Below are 22,747 nucleotides of genomic sequence, written 5' to 3'. Positions count from 1 at the left end.
CTGTGAGCCATGGATGAAAAAGGAATTTCTTGTTTGCTTCTCAAAGACATGTTAGGACTGAGATGGGGGTAGATTTAACTAGTGCAACAACTTGGGAAAAACTCGTGCTTAGTAGCTGCAATCATTCAACTTCTTTTTGTTGTCCTGTGCCATGATATTTCCTTCCACTAAGTTCCTCCTGTCTGTCTTCCAGTCTACTATTTTTTCATTTTCATCCACAGATCTTTGGAAGAAAACACAAAGTTGCCTCAATCAGCAGGCCTAATTTTTGAGAAATACTGAGTGGTGGTGCGTCACAATCAAGCCCTCGTCACCAGCACCATCAGTCCAAACCCCCACCCTGCTCAAGTTCAGAGACGCAGTAGTCTCATGTACTTCCAATCCTATTTTTAACTCCCAAACACAGTTTCCCCACTGCTAACCAAATTACACTCAGCAGACAGAATAGATTCAAACCTCCAAAAGATCGGTAGTCATTTGCGGGTGGCATATCAGAAAGCTCATTACCTTCTCCAAGTGAGCAATCTTTGTCTTCTTCTGCTATTTCCTCTTCCATTGCACTTTGGAATCAACACACACAGTGACGCTGGAAAGAGCGAAGCCTGGAGAATCAGCTAACTGCTTGCTTAGAGATTCCAGACGTAGCTCACGTGGAAAAGGGGGCTTGAGATAGGCCCTGCCCCGCAGCCCCAGGATAGACTGGTGGGGGATTTAGAAAGTCAACCGCATTCCAGGACACAGAGCAACTAGCCCCTCGCCCTCAGGCTAAAAGCTCTTCTGCTACCATGGAGTGGTCATAGCTTGAATGTAAATGTGTTTGAGACAGACAGACAGAGAGACTACAGACCATTGCAAAGGAAGAAACTGACAAGAAACACATTCTCTCCTCTTAAAAGTGGACCCTGAGACTAACAGGTGTCATTCAAACTCTCTGACACACTCACATATAGATATATTTATATATATATACCCACCATATAAGCACAGTCTGTTCTTTATCAGGACTTTGTCTGCAAGCTGTCTCTTGTTTAACTCTCTATCCCCGCTGTGGGCCCACCAGACACTAGCACGCATCCAAATGTGTCATAACCTACTTCTGAGCCACATCCAAACTGCTCTCAGCGCACGGCAGCCACCTAATATGTGATCAAGTTATCTGATCAACATGACACACTAAGACAAGCTTGTGTCCTGCAGGCAGTGTTGTTTCCAATTAGGGACCTCACAGGAGACACCCCAGTCTTTGTGCTTGTTCCTACTCGGTGGTTTATTAAAAGCAACATTGTTCTGTTTGCCTGACAGTAAGCAAACATGCTCGCCGGCTTCATATATTGTGCAAACACATCAGAACGTACACACCGATATGTGTGTGTTTATGTAAAAGAAGACGGGGGGGTAGGGCTGCAAGTCAGCGTGAGATCATTTCTTTGCAGCTGCTGATGTAAGTGACCTGATCTAAATGTGCAAGAAGGAGGCGCAAATTGACAAACCTTAACAGGAAAACGTGAGGGGATCAATGGCCTAGTTTGTGGGCCATGTAATTGAAAGTGGTGGGGTGAGCGCATGAACAAACACAACGCAGCAGCTGACGGATGATGTCTAACATATGGAGACTGGTCTGCATCCGCCCACTTTCTGTCTGCTTTCGCCCACTCACGTGCATCAGGCCCTTGGCTACAATAGGCAGACAGTTTGCAGATCATGGGACAGGAATCATGCCATTACACTGTGGAACTGAGTTACCTTCATGCTACGCTAACACACTTTACACAGTTATCAGTAGTGTTCATTGAATTCCTTTGGGGAGGAAATGTTGTCATTTACTTTTTTGGCACACAAACTTTACCTCACGTTGCCTCGTGTACTCCTGCATAAATTAGTGATTTCCTATGTTACCCAGAATCATATGCAACAGCCCCAGGAGAACAGGCTTGAACATGTTGCGTTCAGCACTGACTATAGGAGCAGATGGTGCGAGCAGAAGCTATAGCATAGTAAAAATGGTACTGCATCCTTGTCTGATAGATTTCTCCCTGTGTAATTGCTGCAAGCAGGAAAAGTAGAAACCAGTAACAAGAACTTACAAACTTAAGAAGTATTTCACTGCTGAACAGATGGTCTTTTCATAAAACTGGGCTGTCTATGCAGTAAAGGCGCAAATACTTTTGAAATTGGTGCTACATGACCAGAGAAAACAGAGGAATATGTCTGTGGAATCTGCTTTCTCTCGAGAGGTAGAAAACTTATAGCTACCAGGATGCACTGCACCGATTTGGACCAATAAACACTCCCGCTTGTGGGTGAACTAATGCAAGCTGGGACGTTTTTCCCACGGAAACAATATGGCGACCGGCTGGTTACAAACAATCTTGAATAACAGTTAAACAGTAAGTTCAAATATGTTTCTAGAAACATTTTAGGTTTGATCAAAAAAAAAAAACATTCAGCCTCTGTTACACAGGAAACAGTATTGCGCCTACTTCCTGTTCACACGTTTTCATATTACAGCCAAACAGTGCACTAAAATATGTGCTAGGGACGATAAATAGGCAACGGAGTCACAGAATCTTGGTTTAGATTTGATTAGCACTGCCTAGTTTTAGGGTTTGATTGGAGTTTGGACAGAGAGAAAGGCTGCTGTCTCTCTCAGTCTGCTTCTATACTCTTTCCATCCATGGTGGCAGACATACAAAAATGTACACATACACATACTACCCACACAAATATGATACAAAGCTGGTTGAAATTCAGCAAAGTATTCTTTTAACTTTAGCTGAGTCGTTATGCCACAAAACTCTAAAACACTGAAGGTTCTTTGAAAAGACCTATTTTATGCATGGACTGACATACAGCAACAAAATGAGCCCAAAGCCACCAATAACAATGATTTACTGTTGAATTTTTGCGCCTAGTCATTTGGCAAACTTATAACTATCCTTAAATATTTTATTGTGTTTCAGTGGGAGTGACATTGGACACATGGTGGACATAAAATTTGATATGCTATGAGGGTTTTGCTCTTGCTTGAACATTTACATTTAATATTTGACAATATATAATCCAAAGACAACTCAAAGAAAGTCAAATATGGTCTAAAATTCTAAAGCCCTCCAAATTCTTTAGTCTTCATCTCGGCCGTGAGAGTCAGTGTCAGTGTTTCTGGGTCAAAATTCTTATGTCCTGACCATGACACATTCATCATCACAACTAACCAACAGGTCGGCCTTTGCCAACACTCAGTCATAATTAAAGCAGCTCTTCCAAACCAACGATCACGCCCTGTGGTCTGAACAACCTGCCTGGCTGCACTTTTACTGTCAGCATTCCAGGCCAAAAAAATGACCTCCTTCTTGCAGGATGTCACAAGGGATCTGCAAGTGAATTGTTCCTCGCTCCAATAGCTTAAGAATGTCGCTCTCTCTTTCACAGCTGCCAGGGTTGAGTAAATGATGGTCCCCTCAGTTGAAAGACAACATGAAACACTTGCCCACGAGCACCCAGGTCTTATGAGGAGCGGGGTCTCCTGCTGTTTGCAGTTACTTTCTGGTTGTCACTTATTTATGGAGGAATGTATCCCTGTGTGCACTCCCACTCTCCCCTACTATTACTGTCCCATAACTATGCAGTTAGACACAAAGCCCTGTTGTGTGCAATAAAAGCAGGGCTCACATAGCGATACCCTGAAGCCATGAATGGTAACACACATAACAGCGCTGGTCCGCTGTTGAGTACTGACAGTATTTTATTATGTAGAACTTATCGGAGTCGGGATATCAGATGATCCGTTCATGTGGAACTGAGCCTAGTGTACAAAAAGGATCTTATTTAAATATGATTAGAATAAATTAAGCTTCTAATACACTGCAATAATATCCAGTTTAACAAGTCATTTGGACCGAGACTTTAATCTTGTTGTCGCTGCCAGTGGGCTGAAACAATAATGACCCATTACAAGATTTCTAGCCATATTAGTCGGTCCATCACTTCGGTCCAGACTGAAATCTTCACAAATATTAGATTTCCATGAAATTTTGTACAGACATCCATGGTTCCTTGACAATGAAACTTTTGTGATCCCCTGACTTTTCACTGAGCACCAAAGTGAGATTGACATTTGTGGTTTTGCACGAAATGTCTTGATAACTATTGGATGGATTGTGGGTGCCATGCTATTGCTCTAATGGTCCATTATACCATACCCCAATAGTCCAAAAAATGTCCCATTGGACCCATTTTTCTGACATCCTGTTATCTTGGACACAAACAGCCATTGCTTGGAAGGCCCATTGCTCCAAAAATACACACTCTCCCTGCAGTTAAAAAGATTCATGGCCTGCAATCAGTCTGCAATCAGTTTCACTACCTTTGTTATATCACTGCTGCACTGAATGCTACATATGCCAACCAGGGAAGTTTGTTAAACATCCAGTCCTGAGGTCCAACAGGCCTAGCTTCCTTCTGTAGCACCCGGTCGTTTTTTCCTACTATAGCAAAGTCATGATCCATCCTACTCTGCCTTTGATTACTTACTTGCTTGATATTCTCACCATAACCTAGCTTACTCCTCTGGCTTAAACCTAACCAACACAACCAACAAAGGCAATGAGCACTAGCCAATCGGAGGCAGTGTAGGGCGGGCCATGCCTTCCCCATAGTAAGAAAAAAAATTGGCACAAAGCAAGGTCCCATGATTTATTCTGCATAATAATTAGCCGTGTGCTTCTGTTTGAGAGAATGTGTATTTTCAGAGGAATGGGCATTGGTTTTCAGGATGATGGGCTGTCGGATAAAAGCCGTATTTCTACCAAACACTTTTGGTATAGTACCCTTAAAACCATACAGACATGTACCTAAACCCTAGATGTGTTAAGCATCTTGACTGCAGATCATCAACAGAACAGGGTTGCAAGGCAACATTTTCAGAACCAACAGAACAGGATGGATTGTTTGGTGTCTCCATTGCAATCAATGGGATATTAAAAAGCAGCAGGTTTGTGCATTGAGTCCTTGTCGAGCCACAGTGATGACTCTCTTGACCAATCATTGGACTGCAGGGTTTCTTGCTCCACCTTTTAGTATGGGATCAGTGTGCTATGTGCCTCAACAGAGCGGTAACAAGAAAAAGGGTACAGAATGGAACGATTCTATTGGTAAAATCCCTTTTTGACAAAGGAAACACAAAAAGAACCATTCTGATGGGTAACAAACTGAGACACTTTTTCAGACTATTTGGGTTTTGGGATAATGGGCCATCAGAAACATGGGCAATCCCCGAAATGTGGAGGTGGAAATTATGAATCACTTTGCTGATTTGAGTCTTTTCATTCAGTTCAGTTTAAGGATTCATAGTCACTGACTATGAGGCTTGTTTGCAATTTTTCAAAGCTAAGCTAACCTCATGTTAGCATGCTGATGTTAGCATTCGGCTAAAAGCACTCAAGTACAGCCTCAAAGAGTCACTAGTGTGGCTGCTATAATGACAATGTCCCAAAATAAAATAGATAAAGTGTTTATCATAATAATTTAAAAAATCCTGAGATAATTTAGCAAAGTGAAATAATTTAATCCCATTCAATTGTGTGAAATCTAAGTTACATTTTAAGACCCAAAACTAGAATGATGGCCAAAAACTGATAAAACCTGTGGACATATTTTCCCACTCCTCTGCATCTTGTGCCCTAAAGAACCTTTGTTTCCCCCTCAGTCATCCTTCCTGTGTCAGACCAAGATCACCTGATTCTGAGCCCTTCACTTATCACGTTACTCTCTTCCGCCCACAGTCAACGCTGCATGCTGACCCTGCCAAACTACAGTAAAAGGCTAATGTGTGAGAGTCTGTGGAGGTGGCCTGCTCAAAGCCCACAGAAAAAGAAGCTGCCTTCTATACCAACCTGTCACTGATTGCTGATCCCACAGATAAGCCCTTTCGTGCAGGTAACTGACACCAGAGTTCCAAAATGCCCCTACAATGCAACCAGGCCACATTTTTCACACCTAATACACACACACACAAACACACACACACACACACACATACATTCATGCACTAACACTCACATGAAGGAAATGTGTGACTTCCCATCTGGGTATCTATTTCAGTCTTTGCATGTTCAAATCATAAAACTACTATTTCCAGGCATGTCAACACTTTCAAATTTTGCACACAATGGGAAAAACGCACCTCGTGTGAAAGTGATTCTTTACAAAGAGAAAGGGGAAATAGAAACCTTTCATAAATAGGAGGGATTTCACTTTTAGTTTAGCCTGAGGCTTTCTGCCAAAGAAAATTATCCACATATGAAATCCACCAATCAGAGGGGCCATTGTGAATGAGGTGACCTTTACCCCCCTGTCCTTCCCTGCAACTGGCTGTGGATCAGTGCTGCTTTGTTTTGATTTGGGAGGTTGATTACATGACTTTCAGGTCAAAACGCCACGATTCCTAGGGAAACGGGCTTTTATCTCTTTATGCTGTCTTACATCAGAGCTGGCCTTGACAAATCCAATATTGTTTTGAGTTTTCATAATTCAGAAATTCTGTTTCCTGTGTTTCAAATTTATTATTTTATTCTTAGACAAAAATACCCACTCCTTGACTTTTCCTCATTATTGTACCACCTCCTTCTCCTCTCTGCGTGTTTACAACAACTGTTGATTCAAAAGTCCACAATGTGCATGTGTTCTGTGAGAGCATTCAGTCTTAGCCGTGTTGTCCATGCGGGCACTGGCACTGTCACGCTGCAAACTACAGCACAGTTGACAGATACCATTGTTTCTCAACTGTCCCCTCAGCAGCTGTGCTCTGCGTTAAAAACACAACTGTCCACTCCCTCAGGAATAATAAACACCATAAAATAAAGCACCACATATGAATTATACATATGAAGCTGACAAATGAAATCTCATTAGTGGCTTAAAAAAAGTCAACTCAGATGTCAGATTCTTTTCCCGAAGTTCTGCAACTCTTTCCACTCGTGAGCGCATGACCAAATTTTCTTCTTCTACTCTTATTTTTGCATCTCTTCCTCTTCTCCTTCTTCTTCCCTCTCTATCCCTCACACTTAATGAGTCATCTCCCAGCTGCCATGCTCCTGTTAATGAACACTGGTCCCCACCCTGTTAACCAAGACCACCGCAACATCTGTCTCAGCTCCGACGTGTAGACACCCACAGCTTTGTGGTACGTACACTGATTGCAACGCACCTCTCAATTAAGATACATGTGTGTCCGTGTGGATACATACAGTGAGGATGTGTATGTGTGCAGTCGCATACAGAGGCCTGTCCAGACCTTCTGCTCTGGTGAAGCCTTATAAACAGACAGCGTTGCCAACCTGACAGCCGGCCTGCCAAAAGATATGAGTTACAGACATGTGGTCTGGTGTGTGTGTGTGAGTGTGGGTGTCAGCACTGGGAATAGTAGCAGTGGTGGTGGGGTGAGCGGATGTGATATCAAAAGAGCCAGCACAGAATCCGACAGCTTCACATTGCAAAATAAAGGTTAAATACATATGTATTGCACAGAAAACTCGCAGCATATTCAAGTAAGGCTCTTTACTGTAGCTGGACTCAGTGAAGCATGGCGAATTGATTTTACTGCTGCTTTACCTCCAAGTGGGATTGCTTATCCTGAGTGGGTGAGACTTGTAGATCTTTAGCTTAAGTGAAAAGTTAACACCCTTCCTCTTGAATGGACTACAACTTTGATAAAGTTTGACTCAGTGTTTGCAATCCCGGGTAAAATCACTATTCACGCGTCTGTCGATCAATCATGTTGCTCTCTGTTCTCTCTGTCTCCCTCATCCCTCCTCTCCACTTCTTCTTTCTCCTGCTGTTGTACAAAACAAGCTAAGGGGAGTGGAGAAGGGAGCCACTGGCAGAGCAGGCCTGTTGATTGGAATACTTTCCTCTAAGACAGCCAGAGGACATCTCAAACAAACAGCTTTGTTTATTGGCCAGCTCCACTCATCAGCACAATCCCCCTGTCTGTCTGCTACCCCTCTCTGACACACATCAGCACCAGATCAATCTGAATCAACAATCCAGCTTTGCCTTCTTGATACTAAACATGTTGTTGCTACTTTTGAGATGCAGTGCACTTTCGTCACACCAGGGGGTGCTGTTGAAGATGCACCGGGCATGATGTGCAATGATCAGTGGGAAATTTTGTGTGTGTGTGTGTGAGCAAGTGAAAGAGAAGAAGTGTGTTTGTGTGCCTCCTCAGTCTTGCACAAGGAAATAAGCTCTAGAATATTTCCCTTGTCATTTTTAACTGAGACACTAAGTGCTGCTTAATGAACTAGTGTGTTTGTTAGTGTGTCTCTGTTTGCAATTGTGTGTGTTCAAGCACGTAAGCGCACATGTGTTTGCCTGCAAACCCCAGCAGTGTGTACACTTCATTAACTCATGGCCAGAGTAGGTGTAAGTCAACCTAGCCACCGGCTCAGATGTCTGTGGGTCTCCCTTGACAACCGTCTCTGGGTCAACAGTGAGGTCGGTGGCGTCCTGAGGGGGAGGGATGGAGAGATGCTGAGAACAGCTGCAGCTGGGAGGAGGACATCCACCCAGGAGCCAGAGAGGAGGAACGCTACCTCTTCTACCCTGACTAAGAGAAACTTTTCTTTTTTTTTGGGAATCTGATTCTGTCCTGGGCGACCGCTGCAACCTCCTGAGAACCAGAATCTCTGGAGGAGATCCACCCTGAACTCTCCCTGGACAAAAGATAAGAGCACGCTGGGCTAGAAAATACTTCATTACAGTTAATTAATCACACCAAATCTCCAGTGTGAGTAGCTCATCTGTTTCAAAGACCACAAAGCGTGACTAGGGCTGGGTGTCATTTGAATTTTTGATACCAGTGCAAATTTGATATCTAAGTTTCAAAACGATACTTTTTACCAGACCAGTGAGTTGTTACATTAAATCTACTCTAACCTCAGTGGTAAAAGAGATTGAAAAAAAATCATAAATATCCAAACTGCCACTTAATAATACAAAGTACAGCCTGGCTATTAAGTTGAATAAAGTCCTCAAATAATAACTGGACATTATAACCTTCTTGCAGGGCTGTTGTGTGCATGCAGACTTCAGTAGTTACGGCTAGCATGGATGGATTACTGATCAGGCTTACCGGTCCCAGGCCTAGGGGCCCAAAATGTCAGGGCCCCCACAGCCTTCACCTGCACAATGTCATTCAAATGAACAACCCGGAAGAGACCAGAAAAGACCACAAGAGATGCAAAGGAACTACAAAGAGACACAAAATGACCAAAAATGACACAACTATACCTTAAATGGACACAAAATGACCTTAAAGAGACCCCAAAAAAAGGACGAAGAGATGCAAAGGAACTACAAATAGATACAAAATAACTAAGAGGAGACAAAATGACTGAAAAAAGAAACAAATATGCCTTAAAGAGACCACAAATAGATGCAAAGGAACTATAAAGAGATACAAAATGACCAAAAAAAGCCACAAAGTGAACAAAAAAGACACAGCTATATCTTAAAAGGACACAAAATGACCTAAAAGAGACAGAAAAAAGTGACAAAGAGACACACTGGACGTACAAAGAGACACAAAACAACTGAGAAGAGACAAAACGACAAAAAAATAAAGACACAAATATACCTTAAAGAGACCACAAAGAGATGCAAAGGAACTATAAAGACACATGAAACAACAACAAAAAGACACAAACATACGTTAAAGAGACACTAAATGAGCACAAAGAGATGCACAGGAACTACAAAGAGATGCAAAATAACTACGATGAGACAAAACGACCAAAAAAAGACACAAACATACCTTAATGAGACACAAAATGACCACAAAGAGATGCAAAGGAACTACAAAGAGACACAGAATGACCACAAAGAGCCACAAAGGGACCAAAGAAAGACACAACTATATCACAAATGGACAAAAAAATGACCTAAAAGAGACAGAAGAAAACGACAAAGAGATGCACAGGAACTACAAAGAGACACAAAATAACTAAGAAGAGACAAAACGACCAAAAAAAGACACAAATATACCTTAAAGAGACACAAAATGACCACAAAGAGATGCAAAGGAACAACAAAGAGACACAAACAACTATAAAGAGTCATAAAATGACCAAAAATGACACAACTATACCTTAAATGGACACAACATGACCTTATAGAAACCCTAAAAAAGGTCAAAGGAACTACAAAGATATACAAAATAACTGACTGAAAAAGACACAAATATGCCTTAAAGAGACCACAAAGAGATGCAAAGAAACTAAAAAGATACAACTACATCTTATATGGACACGAAATGACTTAAAAGAGAGAAAAAATGACAAAGAAATGCAAAGGAACAACAAAGAGACATGAAACAACCAAAAGAGGACACAAAATTACCGCAAAGAAAAACAAAACCACAAAAAGATGCATAACAACTCCAAAGAGATGCAAAACAAAGAAAAGGGAAAAAAGAAAGAGGGAAAACCACCACACAATCTGCATGTCTTGCTCTTATGTAGGAGAGGTGGTGGGACCTTTTTCATATCTGTGCCTAGTAACCCATTGTCTCGCCCATAAAGGCTAGGTGGGCCTAATAAAACTAGCAACATGACTTTTTTTCCTCTTTATTTTAGAGATGGCTGATCCTTAAGCCTGTACCTGCATGGGACTCTGTCAAAATCCTACATTGCTAGTTTTCTCCTGACATGAGGAGCCATCATCTCTCTGCTGAACTCTGGCCATGTGATGATAATTTCACAGTGGTCAGATTCGCCGATTCAGACTTTTACTGCAGTCTGTCCAGCAGTCTGCAGAATGTTGCCTGGGTGTTGCAACAGGAACTGCATGAAGTAAGAAAAAGTCCAATCCTCAGGTCTCTCTCAAACTGTGTGCCTGTTGATAAGATATCTCTTTTGGCAGGTTTTCTCTGTCAACAAATTCAAGCACATTCAGCAGAAATGCACTTGTGGAATCAACATACATACAAAAACACATAAGCACATATGCATCCAGTAAATAAAACACCAAAGGAAGCACCTGCTGTCTTTATCTTGTGATAATTAGATGGAGTAGGACTCATTTTAAGACAATATGAAGACACACTGGAGATATCGCAGCAAAGTCCAAAGCAAATTAAAGCAACTTTAGTTCCCTTTGCTGCAGAGAGTTAACTGTGCGTTCAGCCTGCACATGGCTTCCATTTAAATATGCCTTTCAATATGCCTGCTCTCTCACAAGTTTATTAAAAAGTGATTGCGCTGCAATTGACTCTCTTCATAGTGATAAGCAGCTTAGGTCCCGCACTTTGCCAGCCAGTCAATCATGTGTTCCTCCTCTTCCCTCCTGCACTGCGTATCTCTTCCTCTCTCTTTTTCTCTGCATGCCAGAACAGAGTAACCAGCGTAAACGTATAAGCTTATTACTAATCATCAGCTCAGGAATGAAATGTGTTAATAAATCAAATAATACCAATCAGCATTTGTCATACTGTAAATGAACTGCATGATGTTAGGCTTGATGATAAATTGTGTGTTATTTCAAAGTGTACCACTCAAACACCTAAAAACAGACTACGTTATATTAAGAGTCTACAACAGTGTGTGTCAGAGAGCTGATGAAACTGAGTGGCTCCATAAGGTCCTGCTCTGGCGAGGTGAGTGCTGCTGGAGCTGATAAGTAATGCAGGTGGTGGAGGGATGTGAAATAGGCCCTGTTGAGGGGGAGCCACTGAGAATCCTGGGAACACTAGTGCCTCTGTCCCAGTCTTTATCTGTGAAACCTGCTGTGTGCTGTCCATGTGTCTGCGGCTGTGTGTCCGCCGTATGGATGTGTGCGTGTGTGTGGGTCAGTGGGTGGACTGCATCCAAGCTTAAGGCTCTGTGGAGCAGAAGGGGCTGGGAGGTTTTTGAATGTGGACCATTGGCCAGGCCTTTTCAGAGGGAGGGAGAAAATGCATGCATAAACTCTAACGGTGTAGGCTAAGTGCATTATTTCCCTTCAATGCTCATGTAAAAATGGGAACGCTATAGATCTGGTGTGCATATATAGTGTGCATGTTTTTCCAAGAACTGTAAAAGGAGATTTCTAAGTGGAATCACAAGAATGCAGGTGATCAACTTGAGGTGAAGTAAAAGAGAAAACAACACACTCTTTATTATAGTGCAGCTGCAGCAACGGAAATGGTGCAGCTTTCCCGTGGGAGAGAGGGAGAAAAAGTGAGTGCCTGCAAAGTTTAGTTTCACCACAGTGGGGCCATAACGCACAGCCAGGCAGGGATCAGGTCATGGGGTGTATGGATGGCAGAGGAGTTTCAGTGTGTGGGCATAACGCAAACTGCAGAGCAGTGCCAATGACTGATTTTACTCTGTGTATATACGATAGTTACCTGGCAACATATTGTCTTCTCGTGTTATTGGCCTCTGTGCTGTAATCAACTCCTCCTCCTCGCTGCACAGCAGGCTAATTTAATGACCTTAACTATAAAAATTTAAGAGGGGATGCAACAGGCGAGGCAGGGTGTTTGGAGCTCTTATTACAGAGACATTTAAAGTCACAACATTAAAGCTGCTCTAATCAATCTTTTTATATTAAAGGGACAGTTAACCCCAAAATCAAAACTATGTTTTCCCTATAATCTGTAGTGCTAGTTAACAATCTAGATTGCTTTAATGTGAGTTGCAGAGAAATGTCTGTCTTCTCATGAATATAATGCAACTAGATGGCACTCAGCTTGTGGTGCTCAAAGCTATAATGGCCAAAATAATACATATGAAAAACTAAACAGCAATGTGTCTTTCCAGAAATCATAACTTGGTTACTCAAGATAATCCACAGACCTCGTTGTGTGCAGTTTCATGTAGGAACTATTTCCTTTCTGCCAAACTACACCTATTGAACAGTATTACTGCGCAAAAGGAAGCATGCATCTACTGCTAGCTCACCTAGCACCACTGAGGAGGACGTCATTAATGTTTACATCTCATTGCATAAGCCTGCTAACCATGCAGATGCACGCTATCTTCTTTGTGGTGATACAGTTACATGAAACGGCTTTCAAAAAAGTCTGTGGATTATCTTGAGTAACCGTGTCATTATTTCTGGAAAGAGACATTGCTGTTGAGTTTTTCAAATATATTTTTTCACCCTTTAATCACCACAAGCTGAGTGCCATCTAGCTCCATTATATTCAAGAGAAGGCAGACATCTCTACCGCCGATATCTCCAACACCCGGAAACTCACACCAAAATAACTGACACTGATAAACAGCTCTACAAGTAAGAGGAAAAATATTTGTTTTTGGGGTGAACTGTTCCTTTATCAATGGATCAAATGAGTACATAATGTGAAAGGAGTAACTAGTAGTCACAAACCCACAAATGATTGTCATTAGACTCAGCAGTTCCCCTTAGTTTGAGGGACTGTTTTAGAGTCTTTCAGCTTATTGTTTTGGTAACGTGACCCGCAACTTTACTGTTTTGGGCTCATCTGTGTCGTATCCAGATGCAACTGACAACTGTTCCTCCCAGCTTCAGACGAATGTAATGTCCAGCTGGTGAACTTATCTTAACTTAGCATTTAGCAGCTAATGACGCAAATATTTGCCTCAGGAGTCGGTGGAGCCCAAAACAGAGCTAAAAGGGGAGTGAAAATTGGACTTACATTGTAATTTCTTTAAACGAACGTTAATGTTGCCCTATGTCTGCTGCATGACAATAAGGAATATGAGAAGATATGTATGAAACAGAAAGCAGCAGGGGCTACACAGAAAAGTTTGCTTAGCACTGAGGCCTTTTAACAGTTAAGTATGAATGTAGCACTGTTGTTAGTTTTGCAAAGTGCACTGTTACAGTCATTAAAGACAACAGTTAAAGCAAATTTAAAATGCCCCAGTGTCATGACCCTCTCTGGCTTGAAATTGATGCTTAGCACTGCATGGTCCATAACAATCATGGTAAACTAGAAACCGGTCTATTTATGTGGACAGGGACAAAGCAGTTCCTTCAAGTGCTATTAAGTTAGTTAAATAATAATTCCCTTAGGGCTATATTTATATGGCTCTCTCCTCTTTGGGAGAGCCAGTTCTGCTTACCCTTTGCTCTGTGGCAGAGACGGGAACAGGTCTGAAATATATTTGTTTTAACACAAGTCTAAAAATAACCTCCAGGAAAAAGCGCACAAGACACAAAGGCTCCATGATTCGAGAGGGGGAAAAGACATTTTCAGAGATCCTACCATTTCAGCCTGAGGAGCTGGCCAGACTGTACCGGGCCCGAGTTCTCTGATTGGTTATTAATGACATCATCCCCAGGGCCAGTCCCCCCTCCTCCCAGCCCCACGATGTCATCAGTGCTGAAGCATCTCAGTGATGTAATGCAGGGAGGTACTCAAGTAGCACCCCTTCTTTCTTCCCCTGCCTTCCTCTCTTCTCTCCTCCTGCTTCTTCTTTCCCTTTCCTCTCTCCATCTCCATCTTTTCATTACGCCCTTTCCGCTCATCAGCTGCATCCAGATAAAAAATCCCTTCCCACCTGTTTATTAGCGCTCAAATATAAGGCACAGAGATTTACAGGTAAGCCCAGAGCTATTAAGAGCGCTTAAATGGCTTCTGAAAAGACGAGGAAAAATGACACAAGGAGAGCATTTACATTTCCTAATCCTGTCTGTGTCCTGCAGCTGTAATTAAAATATGGATCAGAGATCATGCCCGTATTTTTCCCACGAGGTGTGACTATACACATGAAAATCCATGATGGCATGATGTCATGAAGCTGCACAAGCACTGTTCTGTACACTGATATTAATGCAACTACAAGACAGAACTCACATAAAGTGGCGCATACAGTCCAACATGTGAGTGTTATGTCAGTTTGTTCCCGTTTGATTTATTCAGACCATTTCATCTTTTTGGCTAGGCCTTCACATCTGTTTTTTAATCACAATTTGTGAGTGAGTGTGTGTGTGTGTGTGTCCTGGGCAAACATCCAGAGCTCAAGCGGATTAGCGAGGGGACTCTACCCTGATCAAAGCAGCACAGAATCCAGCTTACTGGGACATACTGTGTAACACATAACCCCCGTGGAAATGATACTGTAGATGCTGCAAACCAATGCTGTATATTTCCAACTGCAATGCAGCATAGACCCATTAAAAGGGTAAGAGTTCAACATTTGTTATATGTCCCTCCAATTAACTAGACAAATTCTGGTCAGAGGAATAATTCTCCCCCAAAGCTGGAAATCTGAGAGCTGCCACTCAGTAGAAGTGCTGTCATCAAGTGTGAAGTATGCAGCTGCTCCACAGAAACTGTACTGGCTATTAGTCCACAGAGAATGAACTGGTTGTTTCAGGAAAAAAAGCATGAAGCAGAGATTCCCCTAGTGACATGGATACATTTTTGGTTCTGAGTTTACAACAACACAATAACAAAATGAAGCCCGATACAGCGGAAAAATATATTTTCACTTGCCACTTAGAGAAAACTAATGTCAGAATGAAGACAATACTATGCATCCAAGAAGTCTGTGGCTGGTAAAGCAACTTTCCTTTTATTATTCAATAGTACTACTAACATTCATGAAAATACTTATTTGCTAAGTATTTTTTTGAATGAAGATAGTAGGCAGTTTGAGGATTCACTTTAGCCTTTAAGTTGTTGTTTTATGTGAGATGACGATAAATAATGTGAAAGAACACTTTGCTGCAAGATTTTATGACTTGCAGCTTTACTGTTCTGGCCCAGTCTCACGGCTCTCATCAACCCCATTTCTAGCAGCATCAGGAAGATATTTTAGGGAGGAAGTTCAGCTAAACCTATAGTTCACCACTTTCCCAGCATGGGAGGGTAGACAGGCAAAGATAGCAGCTAGCAAATGGACAGATTTTTCCCCCTAGAGGCGGTGGAGACCAAAACAGAGGTAAAGGCAGAGGTAGGAGTAAGTCTACAGCAAGTCTCAACTCTTAACCTTTACCTTTCAAGCAAGTTACCATGGTGAGAAGAAATTGAGTCAAGTCTCTGCTATAAATCAAGCACATTTGATTAGCTAATAAGCAAATAAACCAGCTTAAATGACACATTCACATACCTTTCTTTTTGGGTCTTGTAGTGACTGATTAAGTTGGATGTTGTAGTTGTCATGTCACTGATTTTTAAGCTGCAGACTTTGTATACTGCCGCTCCCTTTTCACTGTCGTTAATGTCAACATAATCCTCCAATCAAACTCTTTTGCTTGGGCGGGCCACTCTTTATGACAACAGCCTCGTGCATGGGCTCTGATGATCTGCCACATCCTAGCAGATTGCCAGGTTTGTCCACATTGCACTAGAAATGATTCGATCACGTTTCAAAACAAAACTTGACATTTCGATAACTAGAAAAAGGCTAATATTTACTTGGAAAAATCAGTTCCTTTCAAGTCATCTGTCTGATGTCTAAGTCAAGTCTCAAGACATAAGAAGTCAAGTTTTTTTTATCAGTGTTAGTCAAGCAAGTCTCAAGCCTCAAATTTGCGACTTGAGTCATGTGACTTAAGTCTCACCCCTTTGGCTAAAGGAGACTGAATATTGGACTAAGGGTGCTGTCACACCTGCCAAGTTAGATTCGTTTCAGTCAAACTCAAGTTGGTTTGCCCCCTAAGTACAATTCGTTTGGGCAGGTATGAACAAAGCAATCACACTCAGGTGCGCATCAAAACAACCGGACTGAGACCCTATTGAAGAGGTGGTCTCGGTCTGGTTACAAAAGAAGTGCGGTGCGGTCCGTTTGTGGTGAGAACATGTTGCGACCTCGATCTGAACCAACTGCAGTCACATGACACATTGTTTGGGTTAAACATGAGCATGTTACAGTCCTGGAGGATTATTAATGTGCACCTCCTCCTGTACTGCCTTAATATGCACATTCAGCACATCCAATGCATCAAAACATTGTTTTCTAGTTGGAGCCGCGCCTCATTTTCAAACTGTATGGTTTGACTAAAATGAACAATGACAGCAATATAGTCCACGATGACCAGCGCTAAAATCAACCTGCGTAGTTGTCCCTTTGTTTGTTTGTTTACTTCCTGGATTTTTCCTGCATGGAAATTCTGACCAATCAAGAGCAGCTTTCTTGGATCATTTTATCTGGTCCTCTTGTAAATGCTGCCGTGAGAACACAAACCAACTCTAGGCAATTATGCAACTTTGTAACAAAATTAGTCCCTGATTTGGACCAAAGCAAGACAACTCTAGGTCTCAAAGCACCCTGACAAAAAAGGCAACAGTTTGCTAAAACTTTCACTACATCAACTTTAGAAAGTGATGCAAATGTTGTGTTTTCAGCCTTTTGTGCTGCCTTCAAGTGGCCAACTAGATTTTGATGTGCATTAGTCATAACTTTTCACATCATACTCTACACAAGAATTAAAACAATGTAAAAATAACCCACAGATTACAGATAAAAACAGTCCTTAGTTACAGCCATGCTCTCCATTGTTGCACATAATGCTTTGCCGCACATCTGCAAAGAAACTCAGCTTTAGAGTTCTGTCACGATTATTGGTCGACTCTAATTGGGGCCCGCTGATACCAAGTCAGACATGCATTATGGATGCCATCCCAGTAAATTCAGATAGAGATAGTGACTGTAATTAAGTCATTCTCCAGCTCCACAGAGAGTCCTCCATCAAACTGTCTGAGCTTGACTGAGAGACCAAATGGGATGTGTCTGAGTCTAATAATAAAAGGCCTCCTCAACCATAGCTGGGATCTGTCTGCCTGAGCAGATACTGAGGAGCTTTCGGCTAAATTCGCAGGAAGCCTCAACAGAGGGTAATATGAACTGATCTCTTCATATGTGAACAAACCACGTAAAGCACATTCCTCCTTTTGAATGGCTTGTTGGATGATTGGCAGTTCACTGGTCAGACAGGCACGTGCACAAACATGCAGACGGCCGACACAGTACCCCATCCCTTCCTTCGGCTTCATACATAGTGAGATGGTTATTTTGCGATGCCTCTGTGGCTAACCACCGTCATCCACCACCTAATGGCTTTAGCATGTGCCTGGCAGCCCATTGGCTCCTGCGGTCTCAGGTCTCAGAGAGCTGAAATGAAGCGGGGCATTGTTGTGTTGCTGCCGGGGAGGATACACACTCTTGTGAAAGGAAAACCTGACGGGAAGGAAACCTCGAAACAAAGTGCAAAGAAAAGGTGACAAAAGGCACAGGGGACGGAACTGTGTGTTGGTGTGTGGGTCAATGTGTGTATTAAGGGTCTGTTTCCCCTCTTCCTGCCATTATAAAAACTAATGGAAATGTTCAGAACTTCGTGGAATGTTCTGTGGCCTTGAATTTTAAGGTAGACGCAGAGTGGGATCTTGGGGGAATGGAAACTCTAAGCAAACCAATTACCAGCCATAGTTTCCCCCATTTATGGGAAATGTAATGATAGACTGGTAAACCCTCTGACTGCCACATAATATAGATAATATCTGTAAAGACGAGCTTTAAAATATAATGTTGTGAAAGAGCTTCTAAGATAAAAATTCAGATGAGAACTGCGTCAAAAATGGGCAGGCTAAAATGGAAAAAAAATATTAGAAAGAACTATTATGATTTTCAGTGATAAAGACTGCTAAAATATTTTCACACTAGGGACATATTAAACTTTTATTAACACTGGCAATACTAATGAAATCCATTCAAGGTCTTGAGGTGAAGACGAAAGGTAAAAGACTTACTACAACATTGAAAATGTCAGGTTTTATGAGTAACTTACACGGAGGGTAGCCTGGGGTGGAATAGCTCACTGGCACAAGAGTGCCGTCTGGAGCAGAAGACAAAGTTAAATAAAGCTTATTAATGATAATAATAATAATAATAATAATAATAATAATACCCACATGATTGAATATTGTGTCTGGCAATATTCTATATTTTTGCTTTTGTCAACAAATCCAACGAAGAGACCAAAACTAATGAAACAATAAACAACAAAGTTACCTAATCAACAAGTATTGCCTGTTTAGCCAAAATCTAGCTTATTCCTCTGTGCAACAGACCAGTGGTTTCCAACCTTTTCTTAGGGCACATTCACACCAGGATAGTCCAGGGGACTGCGTTCAATTGGGCGGGGAATGCTGAAAAGTTTCACACCTTCATTTGGTTCGGTTCACTTTGACACTGCACTTTTTAAAGCGGACCAAACCACCTGGACAATGTCATGCAGTTACAACAGCTGCTCGTTTGGGGGCGGTATTGCCCGAAACGACCACTGACCAGGAAGAAAAAAAGCCTGAGGAAGAAGAAAACCCGGCTCATCGATTGGCCAGGACTGAAAACGTAAATCCATTGTGGGTGGCCACAAGCAACTGTGATATATAGTCCTCTGACCATATATCATTGAGTGCCTGCACCTCCTCACTGCTCCATGTCTGCATTTTCCAACTTTTTCTTTTTTTACCCCTGCTTCTCCCAGTTTGCGCTGCTGGTTTTGTCTTTTTGTCTACCCAAAATGCACTGCGCTTTTCCTCTCTTTGGTTCACTTCCTCTCTTTGGTTCACTGGATAGTCCATTTGCATTTCCCACTGTCAGCGAACCGGAGCAGGGTTGACTTGCAAGTGAACAGAGACCCCCAGTTTTCAAGCGGACCAGGATTCCCTCGTTTGGTCCGCACCAGAGTTTGAATGAGAGTTCACACCACTCCAAACGAACCAAACTATCCGTGGAAGTGGACCACAGTTCATTTAAAGCAGTCCAAATAGCACCAGTGTGAATGTGTCCTTAGAGTAGCCTGATGCACCAAGCTGTCGATCGGCCATTAGGTCAATGTTGGGCTGTCAGTAAACGTCTGCCACCCTAGTTTTTGCGCTGTGTCCCATGCCATTGGCAGAAGTTGACCCTTATCAGCATTTTTTTTTTTTTTTGCTGATTCAGCAAGTTGAATCAGCATCGGAGATAGTACAATGGCAGTTCCAGTCAGATTAGATCAAACTTGTTATATTAGGTAGAATTTTTTTTAGGTATTGAGCTCTTTAGCAGAAATGGTTTGTAACTGTTTGTGTTACTGTTTGCTAGTGCACAGTAAATATAATGTGTTCTTCTAAGATGGAGTTGTGTTTGTTGTTAGTATGCTAACTGGCTAACTAGCATCTTTAATCCATCTTGTTGGTCTTCTGTTTCTCTTTTGAATGACAAATACAGACTACTGCCACCTGCTGGTATGGAGAGTTATTTCTTCTTATGCAGGCGCAGAATGTATATGCTAGTCAACGGGTTGGCTGTTGTCTTTTTGGCCCAGACAGAGTCAATGTGAGGTGACAGAACAGTCGGCCTTTATTGCCACCAATTCTTTAATGCCACCAATACCCCCACAACCCTGACAGATGAACTCCATTGGGCCTACCCCATCATCAGCACCAGCCATCAGGTTCCAAATGTGCTCATTTGAATTTATAATTACAGAACTACTATTTCAACAATTTTGCCATTACTTTTAGCTAACTATTTTAACTGCATATTCATTCAGCCTACTTTTAGTGAACTTTTTATACTATTTATCAATTACATTTAGCAAGCTAACTATTTGAACTGTATAGTCATTATTTTTTAACTACGTTTGAACGTTTGAACTTTCAGTAAACTATTTCAACTTCTCTGCTTGATTGCTAACGATTAATTACATACTCTCAACAGACTGTGTTCAAGTTACAGCTGACTCAATATATGGATTTTTAAAAAAAAAATCTTATTATCAAATTGTTATCTACAATATTTCCATGTACCACCTGGTACTGTAACTGTACCCAAGTTCCCCAGGTTAGGGATCACTGTCACTGACCTCCATTGTTATACACCAACTGTCTGAGAGCCCATTACCTGAGCCAGAATGTCACACACATGTTCCTTTATTACGATGAACGAACTATTCTGAGTTGATCCTAGACACACTATCCTAGTGCCATAGAAAGTAGCAAGCACATTGAATCCGTAACTGAAAATTGTCCTCCACTGATATACTATTTACTCCTGTTTGAGAAATAAGAAACTAGTATTGCAGCCACCAAATGCTGCGTCTATCATATGCAACAAAAATATTTTATCAACTCCAGCACGGATTTGAAGTTAAGAGGTATCACACTTGTATAATCCTACTTCTACTTAAGTTAAGTCCTCAGAGTAAACAAACTCGATTCTGTGCCTTCACATATCCACACGCGGTGCAAAAATAGCAACTCCTGTATATCTGTCACTACATTTAGCCTGTAATGGTTTTATTTGATACTCTTCTGGGCCTCTTTCCAGTATTTACATGGTCCAGTCTATTTATCAGTCAGAGCAGGAAGGACTTCTCCAAACAGATCAAAACAGACCACGCAGAAGTAGACGACAGTTTCCTCAAAAACTTCCAGCTCAGGTAGCTGCCGCTGTTCCTAGAATAGCCCGGCTTAACAAAAACATCCTGTGTGTCACAGGCTTTACAGAATATTTTCAGGAATAGGACTTTTATAATCTCAACTGTGGCTAAATGAGAGTGTATTAAGCTTGTCAGGCAGAGGGGTAATTATGAAATTATGCCAAGATAATGACTCATTAGCGAGCGGTCATTTTGGTCGATAGAGAACGTTAAAAAACTAACATCTAAGGAAGAAGGGCAAGACACTGCAGGTTGTTAAATGGGCTCAGGACACAAGTCTCATCCATATTTATTGGGATTAAGCAGCTTTAATACTCAAATTCAGACTTTTCTTAATTAACAACCCTTTATGCGGACAGAAAACCCTCGAGTGCTTTGTATGCTTTCAAAGAACGACAATGACATATGCAAATATGGTTTTACAGGCCTGACACAAAAGGGCATTTAAAGATTTGTAGAGACAAATTATAATTACAGGTACACTTATACATCTTCCCTCTAATATCAACCTGGCCTCGTTAGATTGGCCCACACTCTCATTTAAGATCGATTTGCTTGGAGACGGTTGGAGACAGATGGACAAAAACATACAACTCGTGTTCACACTGACACAAAGCACGTCTGTCACTGGACAATAACTGCCCTGGTATGTTCCTGTGTTTTGGGGGAGGCACCACGTCAAACCACATGCCTAAAGGAGTGGACGGATGGAAAAGGCGGGGGGATGTTTACACTGGGAGAAAAGAGATGGGGGTGTGGGGGGTTAATAGCGACTGAAGAGTGTCAGAACAGAGTCGGCTTGAGCCTCTCCCGCCTCTGTCTGAGCCTGTGGGTGGGGGAACATTTGTCTTACCCCCTTCTCATCACTGCCAGAGAGAGAAGAGATGGTCAAACAAATGACTTCACTGAATAGGTGGAGTCAATGAAGTATGTGAAACTTATGAGCGCCAAGAGGGAGTAAAGAGTGAGGTAAGCATGAAATAGTGTTTGTCATCTAAGTAGGTCATTTTTAGAAGAATGAAGACTTATTTCCTGAATGAAAAAAAAAAGTTTAACAGCTGTCTCAATGTGATGACTCCATCCATTTACGGTTCACTTAAAGTGACTTTTCCTAATATGCGCTCTGCAGCAGGGCCTACAAAAAAAATCTAATTTCATGTCTTGGCAAATTTTCCATTAGCTCCACCAGCATCCGACGTCACGACAGGAAGCATGATTTTCCTCTGTGGATTATCCTTGTCACAGCAAAGCCTACAGCATGGACTGCAGTGAATGCTGAGGTCTAACATAAGCCTCTACCATTTCCCAACAGTACAACAATAAAAGACAACATCGCTGAAACACATTTGCAATA

The 22,747-nt window shown here is 41.8% G+C and overlaps 1 protein-coding gene across 17 annotated transcripts in view; it reads right to left on the bottom strand.

Annotated features, from left to right (window-relative positions):
* The window catches only part of kiaa1217 (KIAA1217 ortholog), a 149,701-nt gene that overhangs the window by 56,288 nt on the left and 70,666 nt on the right, over window positions 1-22,747 (bottom strand). The window contains exon 1 of one of the 17 annotated variants that reach the window (XM_033639521.2): window positions 508-633. The exons of the other annotated variants lie outside the window; for them this stretch is intronic. Within the exon in view, the coding sequence (XP_033495412.1) occupies window positions 508-556 (49 nt within the window). The 5' untranslated portion in view covers window positions 557-633. Of the gene's footprint in view, window positions 1-507; window positions 634-22,747 lie in introns of those variants that run through there. 17 annotated transcript variants of the gene reach the window in all.

The sequence above is a fragment of the Epinephelus lanceolatus genome, chromosome 20, assembly GCF_041903045.1.
Source record: "Epinephelus lanceolatus isolate andai-2023 chromosome 20, ASM4190304v1, whole genome shotgun sequence".
Lineage (NCBI taxonomy): Eukaryota > Metazoa > Chordata > Actinopteri > Perciformes > Serranidae > Epinephelus > Epinephelus lanceolatus.
The sequence above is the reverse complement of the archived record's forward strand: the minus strand, read 5'-3'. Positions and strand labels throughout refer to the sequence as shown.